Source organism: Halichondria panicea, chromosome 16 (assembly GCF_963675165.1).
Source record: "Halichondria panicea chromosome 16, odHalPani1.1, whole genome shotgun sequence".
Classification (NCBI taxonomy): domain Eukaryota; kingdom Metazoa; phylum Porifera; class Demospongiae; order Suberitida; family Halichondriidae; genus Halichondria; species Halichondria panicea.
This window is the reverse complement of record NC_087392.1, coordinates 4,358,915-4,372,899: the sequence shown is the minus strand read 5'-3', so window position 1 is coordinate 4,372,899 and position 13,985 is coordinate 4,358,915. Positions and strand designations below refer to the sequence as shown.

Genomic DNA, 13,985 nt, shown 5'->3' with positions numbered 1-13,985 from the left:
GGAGACATGAGTAAACAAAGCAAGATTTTATACTAAATCTCTTAGCGCTGGCATGCACAATTGGTCTATTCTTGACAGAACAATAAAGATGAAATCTCAGAGACATGCCCGTTATTTGTCCATTGATCTCGAAGATGATGTTACCCTGGTTTTCCGTAAGCCTAGTTGGCAGCTCAGAGCCTGCCTTGCCTCTGTGTTGATCACCCCTGTCCTCTACCGACTCTACCTCATTATGGTCACTATCGGATATGTACTCTTCTCAAACAAATCTTACCAAACATTTTCCTGTGAGTAAAGAGTAAAGAGTAAAGTAAGTTAAATCATAGATTAAGGAAGAGAGGGATTGGAAACACAAGTCTACGCACGTGATTTTTCCTTGGCTTTACATTGGGGGGCGGGGCCTATTCCTAAACCATCCGTGTTGCCCCCCGCCAAACCCCAGGAAACATTTTTACTTGTTTGAGGCCTTATGCAGACTTTTCTAAGGTCCCCCAAAACTTAATTTCCATCCCTTGATGGTGGGTATCATGTGGAAAACACACAAAAAAATTCTCGGTTGTTGGGAAAGAGCTAGAGGTGCATAGCGTTTTTTTCACCGTTTGAGATGGACTGCAATAGGCTATGTACCAATAACATTTATAATATAGCTAAGACTGCCTAGTAGTGTCCTGAATCACATTATTATGTCCTGAAGTATGGAAATGAAGTCTAAGTTCATCAGCAGTTTTTTTTATATTGGCAGTAAGACAATCGTTTGTCTCTTCAACCGATTCTAGCCTGGGTTTTCTTTTCACTTTGTAGTAGCCGCCTCGAGTAAAACAGGGGGCAACACGGATGGTTATTCGAGGTCAAATCTGTTTCCAATCCCTCTCCTTAATCTATGGTTAAATCGAGGTCTTACGGTAGACTACTTGCCAATTATATATTATTAACATTAATTGTAGACTTAGCAACAATAATTCGTAGAAGTACAGTATGGTATGGAGCCTTTCTTGTGAGGGAAAGCATAGTTGTAGCCATTGCGTTATCTATAACTTCACAGAGCATTGACCCCATAATACAGCCTTGTGTTCAAAGCCACAATTGTGACGACAGGCATTTTGAATTTAATCATGGCTTCCTTAACTCTACACAGCTCCCCTACGTATTGCTTGCCCCGTGGTTGACTTGAGTTGGACCAGAGTGTTTCCTTGTGAGCTGAGATGGAGGGGGAGTGCACTGGCTGTTCTCATTCTGTCAGCTGTGCTTATCGCCTGTTACTCACTCATCACTACCTGCTTGGTGAGATGGAACCCTCGAAAACAATGGAATGTTCACTTTTGCACCACATCAGGTAATCTAATAAATATTTTAAATGCTCTTACTTTTTTGTTTTTGATACTCAAGACAAGCCGACCAAGTTCCAAGTGAGAGTTCAGAGCACTAATCGACTAATGTTGCTGTTACTGATATTCTTCTTACTGTTACAGTCAGGAGATGTTGAAGTAAATCCTGGACCAACGCTTGGTAAGTGGTATCTCCTTATAAAGTTAAAACTGCTGTCAGTTGTTATAGAGTATGCATGCTGAAACCATAATATGTATGCACACACCATTCACTGATAATTTTTGTAGGCTCCATTCTGACTCTCAATGATCTGTCGTCTGTTTACGGGAAACTGATTAAAGCTGCTGGAGACTGGCTCAACCTGGGACTTGTCCTGGGAGTGAGCTTTGACACCCTCGATAATATCAGGGATAAATATAGAGACAATCAAAACTGTCTACGGGAAATGCTAGCTGCTCGCTTGAAAACTGCCAATTTTACCTATTCTGAAGTATGTCAGAGTCTCAGAGCACCAACAGTTGAACGGAATGATGTTGCTCTGGCTATAGAGAAGGGATGTACAGGTATGCATAGTGATGAAGTTAACTTCGACCATGCTATAAACATTTCTATGGATGGACAGTACTAGGTTAGCCTCGTCCCCAGGCCCTAAGTTAATGGTCTCTAAAATAATGCTAGGTCGCCAAGTAGGCCTGGGATACATTGTATCTGGGCGTGTCTTACTCTATAGCAATAGTAAACTGGTAGTAAAACATACCGTAAACGTCCGTTTAATACTTTAACTGAAAATACACCTGGAGAAATGACAATGATAGTACTATCAAGGGCTTATAAACAGAAGAGGGCATTGCAACTCACAATCTACTCTTCTATGTAATCACCATACTTCATATCAGTGGCAGGATCCAGTAGTGTGCAAAAGTCAAACATTCCGCCCACGCCCACGTGGAATGTCTAAAAATAGTAACAGATGAAGAGTGCTGATTCTGAGAATAGTCTGAGTTGCATGCCCTCTTCTCTTTATAAGCCCTTGATGCTATCTATGTTCAGGTAGATCGAGCTAAATGTCTTATAAGTTCATTGTCTGCAGCAACTAGATCTACGTGTAGCACGGTCTATATAGGGAAACACAAAATGTCTCTTCCTGCCCACAGGAGTTTGACAGCTTGGACTTGATGCTCATCTAATGCTAATGCCTTCTTGTTTGAACCATGCAAGCAGTCATAAGCTAGTGCTTGATATAGCTACCTCCAGCTTTCGTGACGAGATTATTATAACACAGAGCTATTTTAAATATGTGATTACGGCAGAGAAATAGCCACATAATTATATATACGTTCAGTTTTACTATAGTCATTAGAATTTGCTAAAAAAAGAGCAAATTCCAGCCCAGGTACAATCTTCTCCAGGCCTATTTTTATGCCTCGAGGCATAGCCGCACGAGGTACCGTATAACGGGATATTTCAAGGGTATAAATGTTCGTGGTTTTCGCTGATCAAGCATCTACCGCGAACATTTTATATCCACGAATTTAATAGCAGAAAGGTTGCTATTCCGCCGAACATTAAAATCCGCGAAAACCTTTCTAACGGTCATTCTGTGAAAGTTTATACCCTCAAAATATACCCGCTATATGGTATACAATAAAGTTGGCAAATCCACGAATCAAAATCCATGGCTAGAAGCCTATAAAAGTTGTTAGTTTTCCGTTGAGCAGTTACGGCTGGAATACACACTCACACACACACTAACCGTGAGACAAACAGACAAACGGATATCCGGTCGCTGAGCTCTCTCTGCAGTACTCGCTACTATGGGATGAGCCTCAGGGCTCGCCCCAATAATTATAGTGTCTAATCTCAAATCACTAGCTACTTTTCCAATTCAGCTTCTAGTGGCTATCCTGGATTGTCGTACAGTTCCCAACCACAACAAGTTGACTATTTGGAGAGTGCAGCTACTCCCTGCCTGACCTACGGCACCAGTTCCTGTGCTCCTAACCCCAACTCCCTCCTTGTTCCTACAGTACCTCAGCAAGGTATTGCCTGTGTACAAAATAAGGAACATATGTATGCATGTACTACGCATTCTCTGTTTTTCAAATGTTGTAGTATTTAATCTATATAGGTACTATATTGTGCACGTATGTGTGATTGCATGTGATAAAGAAGTCACATCAATTTCGCTTTAATAAAAATACTGTAGGTCATGATCAGGAAGTGTCTCCACCTGCAAAATCTCCAGCAATACCCGGTCATTATCATAGACAGAAAGTTAATCGTTTCTTTCAAGTGAACAACATCAATCCCCAGTATACATTTGACAGTGAAACTGTTCCCACCACTCAGCACCGCTGCATTGTATCCTACACAATACAAGGAGAATCCAGAGAAGTCGATAGCGTACGTTACTACTTGAGTAAAGGAGATGCTAAAGAGCAAGTTGCTAAGCTGGTACTCGAGAGAGAAAAACCTTCTCAAATCGTCAGTAAAGGAATCGCCCCACCTTCTAACAAGGTGTGGAAGTCTAAACTGAAGGAATATTGTGACAAGAACAAAACTGTCGTCGCAATGATGCCTTCCTACCGCACAGTTTCCAGTGGAATTGGGTTCAAATCAACTGTCACATTTCTTGGACGTGATATTGAAGGGGAGGAATGCAAAAGCAAGCAGGAAGCCGAACAAAGTGCAGCTCGCAATGCATTACAGAGTGTTCAGCTCAACTGAGTGCATATCATGGACTGTAGAATTTTTTTTCCATTTCATCATTGTATACGTGTACATAATTATTTATAGCCTGAGGCACAAAGCTTACGCAGGGATATATACAAAAGAAATTTTATGAAATATCAGTATCCCTGGCTTACGTGGCAGCCCCACCCTCCAAATGTGGGATTTCCCCTTACAAGGTTGCCTAGGGATGACCATTGGACCAGAACCCCCTTGAGATAGCTAGCTGGCCATAAAAATTATAATATAAATACAGACACATACAGCATACAGTACAGATACACGATGAATGCAGAGCTAGGAGGATTCATCAAGGAGAAGAAGTTAAATGCTCAACAGGTACGTTTAATACTTGTCCTCTTGTCATAGATTTAGAGCTACAGATGATTATAATTAGATCTAAGTTTATACTATGCCGAGTACATTACCTCTATACCAGTACCATAGATATTAAACGAAAGAGAGGGATAGGAAATGCCTCAATCCAGGTAAATTCAGTGTGTGACATCACACCCTCTAGTTTAAGGTCTGTAATCGAGGCTATAATTGACATGTTTATTTCAGATCAAACGTCGTAGTATGATTTATTTAGGACGCGACATAAAAATCATTGTTAACACAACAGTCACCACTTTGTCAGAAATTTTAAGATTGAGGGTGTCGCCTATATTTGGAGGGTTGCCTTAAAGCGAATAAGTATGGTATACAGTCTTTCTTCTATTTACAGCACCTATATACATGTAATAGAAACACAAGTTCACAAGGTATATTTTAATTGAGCGCCAAGTATTGCTGGCACCGTATAACCCGCCCTTAAATCGATCGAGATACGTATATACAATTGATCTAGTACTCTACATTCTATTGCTAAGCGCCCCTCTAATATAAGCGCCAAACTGTTTTTTCTCGTTCTATTTGCCCCTGGAAAATCATTTTTGTGGCACTGTATAATAAAGACAGTACATGTATATACCGTATGGCTGGTAATTTCCGGGGGACAAAATATTCGTGGTTGGAGCTCAGACCACAAATATTTTACCCACCAATGAAGCGACCTTGCCTACCTTTACCTGCAGTGCAAGCAGCAACCACGAAAATATTATCCACAAAGTGACTAAATATTGCTCAACCACGAATTTTTTTGTCCCCCGAAAATTACCGGCTATATGGTAGTACATGTATGTGAAGACAACTATCTCAGCCTTGTTGCATTTTGTACAGTTGAGAGCTGTGACTCCAAAAAACAAAGAAGAACAGAAGGTAAGTATAAATAAATCATGGGATAGCTAAAATGAATAACCATTGACAGGAGATTTTCAAAGCCTACTCCATCTTGTTTGACGAGGTGATAGAGAGACTACCAGCTAGTGGAAGGCTTCTTGCCAGAATAAAGGTGATTTTATGTGTACCCATGCACAATCACAGTGATTCACACAGAATTTTCTTCTATATGTGACCATGCAGTGCAGGTAGATCTTGGCGGTAATACCAATGTACCAATGTACCCAAAGTGTTAAGTGCATGCATGTATCAAAAATAGACTCTCGTATAAGTATTGTGCGATTTTGTACTGCCTTAAGTCTATATCCCATGTATGTAGAATGAGTATGAGAAAGCCATAGCAACCATCCAGTCTAGAGGGCATGTGCGAGCAAAGAAAGAGCAAAGTGGTCTGCTCAAGACTTGTGAGCTGTCTACCATCAAGTAAGAAATATTTGTGCATTGTGAACGAAACTCGACGGCCTTTTTCGTCGTGCACGTAGCAACTATCACAAGAGAATCGCAGAGCTTGATTTCAAGTCCATGAAGCTGAAGCTAGACAATGAAAGGTACTCATTATACATCTAGAATTCCATTAATTGTGCTATTTAATTATGCAGGATCAAAGGAAAGATGGATGAAATGAAGTGAGCCCTTATACATGCACTGTACATGTCACGTATTGTTTAACATATCTACACTTTTACAGCGCTGAAATAGAGGCTTTGATCAGAGAGAAAGGTGAACATTGAGCACACTGGTATAATTTAGGTGAAGTGTCTTGTATATCCATGTGCATAGTGTGACAGTGTCCCAATATGCACAATTTTCCCTTGACAATCCAGAGCATAAACGTCACTTGATGAGAGTGGCCACCCCTCGCATGACCAGTAGTAAGAGGAAGAGTCTGGGACTCAGTCTGGAGGAGGCCACCAGCTTGACTCAACTGCAGTTAGAGGTTAGACATACAGCCTGTTGTGCATGTACTGTATGTATGTAGTGGATAGTTTCCAGGCGTTTCCTCTTAGAGAGCATGCAAAAATCCCTCAGTACTACTTATATACACTGTACCTAACTTCCCATACTTATATATAGCTCATTGTACATAACATGTACGTATCTCATAATCTTGTCCTGCTGCTTATAGCTGAAAAGGGTTAGGGAAGAGTTGGATGAGGTCAAAATCATTTCCGAGAAAAAGTGAGCACTTATATCCACTACATGTACAATGTACGTATCTTTTAATGAAATATCAATATTTGTAGATTCATTCTTCCTGATAGAAAAGCTCAGCTTCACAAACTACTAAACGACAAAGAAGTATGTACATACGCGCAATTTAAACGTACCTCAGATATAATAATATACATACTGTGTGTTATTCTTGTAATAGCAAGTCAAGGCCAAGGTGGATAAAACGAATAGTGTGCTTGCACAACAGCTGAAGAAACTCAAGCTAGCCACACAAGTACGCAACTATACTAAAGCTACATGTACATGTATAATAATTATTATGTCACTGCATGCATGAGTACCTCTCTCAATACAGGCTGTTGCTTCGTACTGTTCCTATCTTCAGCAGCATCGACTGGACCCACAAACTCTGCCGCTAGAGCACTACATTGCTGCTGTTATTGGTGAGGATTTGTCAGTTACAGAAGGCTTATCGTCTAGCTAGTTTATAGCCCAGAAAGTGCACAAAATGTTACCTTTTATCTGACTGTTACGTCCACCATATTTATAGAGTGCCAGGTTACATATCTCATTCATGTCATAATGATGTGGCTGTTTTATTCACTCGTTTCCCAGAGGCTAACTATGAAGAGATGCAGGATGAAGAACCAGACGTAAGTTCTCTCCATTACTTTATATTACTTGATCTCTTGTTATATGCAGCAAGACCTAGTTAAAGAGACCGAGGCTGAGATGGTACTGGACTGCTTCGAGAAGTTCAATGAGGTACATGCAGTAACTAACAAAGCGATTTAAATGATGTTACTGAGTAACATCTAGTAGCTGCTCTCCCATGCACTAACATGTACAGTTGTTTGAGAGTGAGAGATATGAGGAGGCTGCCCTACATGCTGCGTCTTCTCCAAAAGTACGTACGCATTGTCTATTTGTTCTTGTAAGTACTGTACCAGTCAAGTTGTGTACTCCCTAGCTGGTAACATTTCAACGATTTTTGATTTTATACTAATTAAAAGAGATCTTTCAAGAGATACATATTTCAAAGTTTGTCATCAGACTTCATATTTGAAAGATAAACAATTTGGCCATACCATGGATTATAAGCCTATGGTCCAAGGCCAAAACTAAGACCCTACATGAAATTTTGGGCATACGTGGGTATTCCAATAATTATAACAAAAGTGAAGCTTTATCCTGACAAAAACAACTCATGACAATTTCTATAAAGAAGACCCTCGAAAATGCCCACTAAACGGTATAATTATTCCCAATGTGTTTGGTAAAAACTACATGTACATGTACATGTAAAATCGAGCCATGCATATTACAATTGTACATTCATCACTACCCATGCAGGGTGTTCTCCGTACCATGGACACTCTGAACAAGTTCAAGCACTCTGCTAGACTCACCCTGGGTACTAAGCCTCCCCTCCTCTGCTACTGTGAGCACCTCATGGCCTGTGCCCCCGCATACAGACCACTCAGTAAAGAGGAAGGGCTGGAGTGTGTGCAGTGTGCACTGGATAATGGTGAGGGGGAGGGGTGCTATATTAATTTTGCCATTTCAAAATTCAAAGGCCTTATGACCACTTATCTGGCTAGCTAATTGGCTTCTCCACAAATGTTCATTATAGATCATGTGATAGATTCATTTGGGACTACATGACATGACACTCCAGGCACTTTCAAACTGTGTACATGTGTATATATAATTATGTCATACCTGTTGACTGCACGTTCACACTGTTCTAAGTATGGCATGCATGTATAATGTGTCTTTATTACCACAGATGGAATTGCAATAATATCCCACTGGATAGCACAAGGAGTGGTAAGCTCTCGAGATACATGTACTTATACTGTTCAAAGTTTATTAATTATTACATGGCTGTAGCTGTATCCCTCGGTGGAGGTGGGTTCACTGCTTATGTCATTCTGCAAGTGTGTGAACAGGTACGTACATTGTATAATTATGACATCACGATGTTATTGTTATGTGTGTGTCATTAAACAGGTGCACGTGTGGCTGCATGAGAACTGCTTTCTCTGTGTTAGACAGATGTGGGGAGCACAATACAGTGAGTTAGAAAGTACATGTAACTTGAGCTGATCTCTAATTCAAACAGACTTACCGTAGAGCACGTATATTTTTAGTGTATGAACTTTCGCGGACAGACCGCGTTGGAAAAGAGTTTGCAGATTTAATGTTCATGGATTAGTGCATGCATGGATGTGAATATTAATTTTTATGGGTATAAATATTCGCGGTACACGCTAAATCAGCAAAAAATCGCGAAATTTGCAACTATTATGATACCCGCTTTATACGGTCATTGTACATTCACGTACGCATGATTATACGAATGTCTTAGTAATATTATTAGTAATTTAGTAATTAATAGTAGTATGTGAAATTAGCATGGCGTTTCAATGCACTACTGTCTGTGTAGTGTGTTACATTGTATGCTCTCATGCATGCATGCAGGCTGCACTGTGTCTGGTACATCAGGACAAATTCATGACGTTCTTCTCGTATGCTAAGAAAATTGGCTACTCTAAAATAGGTATGTATAAATACCCCACTCTTTTTAAGATAGACTGTAATTAACGTATTATACATTGTATTTATGGTGTATGCAGACTACATTCACACATTGAGCTCGAGACCAAGCATGGTGCTTGTGGAAGCACTGACCCATCCTCCTGACAATGCGTGTATGACCACTATTGAAGTGAGTATTGCCACATGATCCCCCCCCCTCAGTTGAAATGTTTAAGTCTCCGCAAGCAAATATGGATTGACATTATTATAGTATAATTATCATTATAATATCATTATCATTCATGCTGGTGTGTCCATTTGTTTGTTCTACAGGCTGCCAATATCTTGTTACAAAATGGGAGGAGTGAAGACGCAACCACTTTAATAAGAAAGGTACATGGTCTATTATACAAGCACATCACTTTTATTCTGCAAACTGAATAAGACTTAGTAATTTTCTTAGGACGTTCATGAGCTTAACGATGGCAGTCTGCAGACTCTCTTAGAAAACAGGTACACATGCATTATATAACAATTCAGCCATAATTCACTTTATGCTGTAAAGAGTGGCTGTAATTTTATTTTCATTCCAGCACACAAGATGACACATGGCAGATCCTAATAGCCAATCTACACAGTGCTGGATTTAGTGAGCTGGTGAGAAGAATTAAATTAACCCTTTCAAAGAATGAATCAACGTGATTTGCATATTCGATCACTATTCACATGTGTTCAGGCTATCGAGTGTCTGTCAGCTCTGACTATGAGGAAGGCTCTACTCAGTGCCGTCACTAATCTAACAAAAGAGTTTACTGACCACCCACACCCTCACCCTGAGGAGAGTGTACAGGACAGGCCCGAAACTTCAAATGGTAATGTCAACCACAATTATGTGGGGCTGGGTAAGCTATAGTGCATGGCCAGTGTTTGGGGGGTGCAGGGTGCATGGGTGATATAGTACACCAAACTAGTTACTTTCAGAAATGTCGCATAATTTATACAAGTTATGACACGTACACTCGTTTATGCATACGTAAGTTTGATGATTGTAATACTACAAGTATAATTATGATTCACTAACTGCTCTTGAACAAACGAACATGAACATTTAAATTTATGTTTGACATACAGATGATGATGAGTCGTCACTGTCCAGTTCTGAGGTGACGGACAGTGAGTACGAGAGCAGCGGAGGCTACAGCTCTGAACTAGAGTCCGACTCTGTGCGTAGCTATAAGTGCTGACTATAGTAGCATCATCATATCCATCATCCTGCATGCATGCTTATGTGTTGATATAATTATTAATTACGTGTATCCTCTAATGCCATCTGTTTGCATAATAATTATGACAGAAGAATGTTTTCTGTGCATGGTAATTAGAAGATCTTATTCATGGTCTTGAAATTATTGCTACAGCAAATTAACATAATAGGTTAATAATTATAGCGACATACAGAAAGCTAGACTAAAAATTATAATAATTTTTGTTAATCAGTTTTTTCTTCAGTTTCAGTAGCAGGTGTCTCCTCAGTTACAGGCTGCTCTGTAGCTTCTGTAGGCTCTCCCAATGTTTCAATTTTGTCTTCAGCTGGAGCTGGCTCAGTGGGTGGGTCAGTGGCTGAATCACTCGGAGGTTCAGTGGGTGGGTCACTGGGTGGCTCAGCGGGTGAGTCACTTGGAGATTCAGTGGGTGGGTCACTTGGAAGTTCACTGGGTGGTTCAGTGGGTGGGTCACTTGGAGGTTCAGCGGCTGAGTCACTGGGTGGTTCAGTGGGTGTGTCACTTGGAGGTTCAGTGGGTGGGTCACTTGGAGGTTCAGTGGGTGGGTCACTTGGTGGCTCAGCGGGTGGATCACTTGGAGGGTCAGCGGGTGGCTTGACAGTTGCTTCATTCGTAGGGGGTTCAGTACTTTCAGCAGGAGCTTGGGTAGTCTCTGGTGGGGGATCAACAGTTGGTTGGACCTCAGAATCAGTTGCAGGTGGCTGAGATGGAGTGGAGTCATCTTTCTCTCCAAACACTTTCTCAAGAGGTTCTGCAAGTAAAAACCCACTACTTAAATTGTAATTACTTAATTTAGCAATGAAGATATTCATGATACATTAAACAACAAGCACAGTTACAAGTTAACACAACAGCTATATAGGACTCTTATTTAAATCAGTATGAGACTCACCTGTTTTGGGTGCAGTTCCCTCTTCACTGGTGGGTTCAGCCTCAGTGACGGTGTTCTCAGAGTGTTCGGGGGTGGAGGGCTTGGACACAGGGACACCAACACGCTTGGCAATAATATCACGGATAATCACTGTATAAGAGAGAGGTGTATTGCAATAAAACCAACGTAACAATTTAAACCTTACCATCAACCATGGCTCTTGCTAGAACAGTCTTTTCGAGGGTTTTTAAAGCTTCATCCATGAGCCAAGGCATAAACACTGTCTCCACCTCTGCAGGGATGAACATGCAATACTGAGTAGGTTAAATCAATTTAAGGCGACCCTAGACCCTACAGATATGCGTCACCCTTAATATTCTAATCTCTCAAAGTAGCAGCTGCCTTGACGAAAAAGTTTCTAATGGGGGTCAAAACCTAGCCACCTAGCCTGGATTCTAGGCCACTTGAAAGACTAGTTTTAGTAGAACCACCTATTATTAAGAAGCAACGTCTGACCTCTGACATTTTAAGGTATACACTAACACTGCAGGTATCAGTAAGAGTTGCTCTTTGCTATACGAGTATTGCTTCAATGATCCTAATTATAGGACTTGTACCTCTTTCCACTGGGTCATAGAAGAACCCATGCTCCTTGAGTGTGTTGAACACAGATGGCACTAAATCAGAAAGGTAGCTTTGTGCAAAGGCCCTTGCAGCAATCTTCTCGGCTGTTTCTTTCTCCTTGAGTAGAGCCTCTCGCTGTTGCTGCAGGCGACGCTCCTACAAACAAATAAAGAAACAATTATGGTCAGTACACACTCAATTCAAAAGTACATGTACATGCCCATGTATTATGTTATGCAATACCCACCCTTTGCCTTGAGTCAAATAATCCCAATAAACAGTCATGCATTTACAGCAATAAAAACATTAATGAGAGAAACAGACAATTATAATCACCTTTTCTTCTCTTCGTCGTCTCTCTTGTTCATCCAGTCGTTGAGTCTCCACCACCTCAGCATTACGGTTCTCCTCAAATTCACGCTACACCAAACATAAAAGAACAATCTAATAGAGCTTTTGGTAAAACAAAGCGTAGAGTTGTTAGATTTAGAAGTGAATTAGAATAATACATGACTTGCCTATTATTACAAGCGTGGTGAAAAATAATTCCACAGTCAATTCAATGGAGACTAATAGCTTAGGATATAGTTCACCTGCTGAGCTCTGAGGCTGGCAAGTTCCTCCTCCTCCATCACTTCCAACAGAGCTTGTTCCACCGTCTTCCCGACCAGTACCTCCAGGATGGGTTTCACTTCAAGGTTGAAATCAAACAGCTGAGAAAACAATGAGAATTTAAAATTCATGCACATGCATGTGGGATTCATGCAGTTTTAACCCTAAAGGGATGTGTCTCAAACTAAGGAAAAGGTTAGTATACTGATACTAGTAGCACAGCAATAATTATTTCTAACTCAAATGTGGACAACCAACCAACCTACAGTGGCATACACAGACTGAGAGAGAACTGACCTGACCTACATACACATGTACACCAGTAAACTATGCCACTTACATCTCCCTCGGCTATTTGAGTGGAGACATCGACACCAGTCTTAGCAGGCACAAACAGAGGGGTAGGTGGTCGATCCAGGAATGCATCAGTCTGGGTCTGTATATCAGCCTCCTCAACTCGATCTAGAGAAAGAAGGATAAAAAATTCTCAGTAATACCCGATATCAGGTACACGTAATCTACACATTATATTTTTCTAACAATACTTTTTCATCTACTGTAAGATTCTTCTCCAATGCCCTTAGGGTTCAGTAGTGGATTATTAGCATAAAATAATATGCACATAATAATTATTATGGCGCCGATAAGCGCTACTACACCTACCGTATTACTAGAATGTTTTGCGAGCATCAAACATTTGCGAACTTTGCGAGGGTTGATCAATTCGCAACAATAAAATCCGCAAAACCACCACTGTAAATAAACACGATCCTTGCCAGAACGCAATAGTTAGATCGCAAAAGGGTCAACTTTTCTGCTGATTTGGCTCATTCGCAAAGGTTTTTCACCCGCAAAATATTCTAGTAATACAGACACGATAGTAATATAGACCTCACCTGTTATTTCCTCAAGATAGAGCTCTGTCTGTACCTCGATATGCTTCCTGCCCTCCACTGGCTCTGGTGAGCGTGGTCTCAGTTGGTCCCGTGCTCTCTTCCTGGCCAAAGCTCTACGTCGAGACTCTTGCTGCCTCTGTAGCTCCAGAGGGTCTGGCTGAGAGGACTAAGAGATGAACACAGTCATTGAGGTGCAGTATCACAACATTTGAGCTTTGCAAGTACCACCACTTCAAATTGTACACTTTTATGATGCCTAAAAGCCTACTATATGTAAATATTCAACTACTTGTAACATATTTAAATTATAGCTTTTACTCACTGCTGGTAGGGTGTGTAGAGCATATGTATTTCCCCTCACAATGCGATGATCGTACATGATGTTGTTGTACTGATTCCTGTAGAGAATTAAAGTTTAACCGACACATGGTCAGAAAAAGGTATCGGACTTACTGGTCTCTGAACTTTTGTCTTTGCTGGACAGCTCTTGGCTGAGAAGAGTAGGTGTACGTACCACTCCCTTCTGCAGTTGGTGGTACTACAGAAGCAGCCATGATTACAGTCCTTGGACAGGTTTATTGGGGGAACTTAATATTTACATGTACTATGTTTACACAATATGTATGTATCTATGGCAACCACTTTCGC

The 13,985-nt window shown here is 40.7% G+C and overlaps 3 protein-coding genes across 4 annotated transcripts; 2 read left to right on the top strand and 1 right to left on the bottom strand.

The window, feature by feature from the left end:
• The first annotated feature begins 56 nt into the window (after window positions 1-56).
• LOC135349709 (uncharacterized) lies at window positions 57-4,173 on the top strand. The gene is made up of 6 exons (XM_064548295.1): window positions 57-287; window positions 1,136-1,333; window positions 1,387-1,506; window positions 1,614-1,889; window positions 3,216-3,365; window positions 3,533-4,173. The coding sequence occupies exons 1-6, from the start codon at window positions 89-91 to the stop codon at window positions 4,051-4,053; spliced, it is 1,464 nt and encodes a 487-aa protein (XP_064404365.1). The 5' UTR covers window positions 57-88; the 3' UTR covers window positions 4,054-4,173.
• A 48-nt stretch (window positions 4,174-4,221) lies between these two features.
• Window positions 4,222-10,384, top strand: LOC135349703 (clathrin heavy chain linker domain-containing protein 1-like). 2 transcript variants are annotated; one of them, XM_064548283.1, is made up of 26 exons: window positions 4,222-4,395; window positions 5,278-5,316; window positions 5,366-5,449; window positions 5,657-5,760; window positions 5,820-5,885; window positions 5,937-5,963; window positions 6,026-6,057; window positions 6,162-6,274; window positions 6,464-6,516; window positions 6,582-6,636; window positions 6,710-6,784; window positions 6,866-6,953; window positions 7,126-7,163; window positions 7,213-7,275; window positions 7,361-7,417; window positions 7,864-8,038; window positions 8,300-8,340; window positions 8,404-8,462; window positions 8,524-8,587; window positions 8,995-9,073; window positions 9,150-9,241; window positions 9,385-9,444; window positions 9,515-9,564; window positions 9,645-9,708; window positions 9,788-9,923; window positions 10,183-10,384. In XM_064548283.1, the coding sequence occupies exons 1-26, from the start codon at window positions 4,342-4,344 to the stop codon at window positions 10,293-10,295; spliced, it is 1,881 nt and encodes a 626-aa protein (XP_064404353.1). In that variant the 5' UTR covers window positions 4,222-4,341; the 3' UTR covers window positions 10,296-10,384. The 2 variants fall into 2 exon arrangements, with proteins under 2 accessions (XP_064404353.1, XP_064404352.1); XM_064548282.1 differs by having other exon boundaries at window positions 9,788-9,953.
• A 45-nt stretch (window positions 10,385-10,429) lies between these two features.
• On the bottom strand, window positions 10,430-13,974 carry LOC135349705 (radial spoke head protein 3 homolog B-like). The gene is made up of 10 exons (XM_064548287.1): window positions 13,791-13,974; window positions 13,660-13,735; window positions 13,338-13,503; window positions 12,782-12,903; window positions 12,423-12,542; window positions 12,166-12,249; window positions 11,823-11,985; window positions 11,411-11,497; window positions 11,227-11,355; window positions 10,430-11,085 (listed from the first exon to the last, which is right to left on the bottom strand). Exons 1-10 carry the CDS (start codon window positions 13,889-13,891, stop codon window positions 10,541-10,543), a joined length of 1,593 nt encoding a protein of 530 aa, XP_064404357.1. The 5' UTR covers window positions 13,892-13,974; the 3' UTR covers window positions 10,430-10,540.
• Window positions 13,975-13,985: the final 11 nt, after the last annotated feature.

Coding starts and splice junctions, on each gene's coding strand:
- LOC135349709 (XM_064548295.1), top strand. CDS start 89: ATGAAATCTCAGAGACATGCCCGTTATTTGTCCATTGATCTCGAAGAT. Junction 1,890..3,215: donor TATAGAGAAGGGATGTACAG/GTATGCATAGTG, acceptor TTTCCAATTCAG/CTTCTAGTGGCTATCCTGGA. Junction 3,366..3,532: donor TCCTACAGTACCTCAGCAAG/GTATTGCCTGTG, acceptor AAAATACTGTAG/GTCATGATCAGGAAGTGTCT.
- LOC135349705 (XM_064548287.1), bottom strand. CDS start 13,891: ATGGCTGCTTCTGTAGTACCACCAACTGCAGAAGGGAGTGGTACGTAC. Junction 13,736..13,790: donor AGACAAAAGTTCAGAGACCA/GTAAGTCCGATA, acceptor AATTCTCTACAG/GAATCAGTACAACAACATCA. Junction 12,904..13,337: donor CTATCTTGAGGAAATAACAG/GTGAGGTCTATA, acceptor TTCTTTCTCTAG/ATCGAGTTGAGGAGGCTGAT.
- LOC135349703 (XM_064548282.1), top strand. CDS start 4,342: ATGAATGCAGAGCTAGGAGGATTCATCAAGGAGAAGAAGTTAAATGCT. Junction 6,637..6,709: donor AACTACTAAACGACAAAGAA/GTATGTACATAC, acceptor TTCTTGTAATAG/CAAGTCAAGGCCAAGGTGGA. Junction 6,954..7,125: donor CTACATTGCTGCTGTTATTG/GTGAGGATTTGT, acceptor CTCGTTTCCCAG/AGGCTAACTATGAAGAGATG.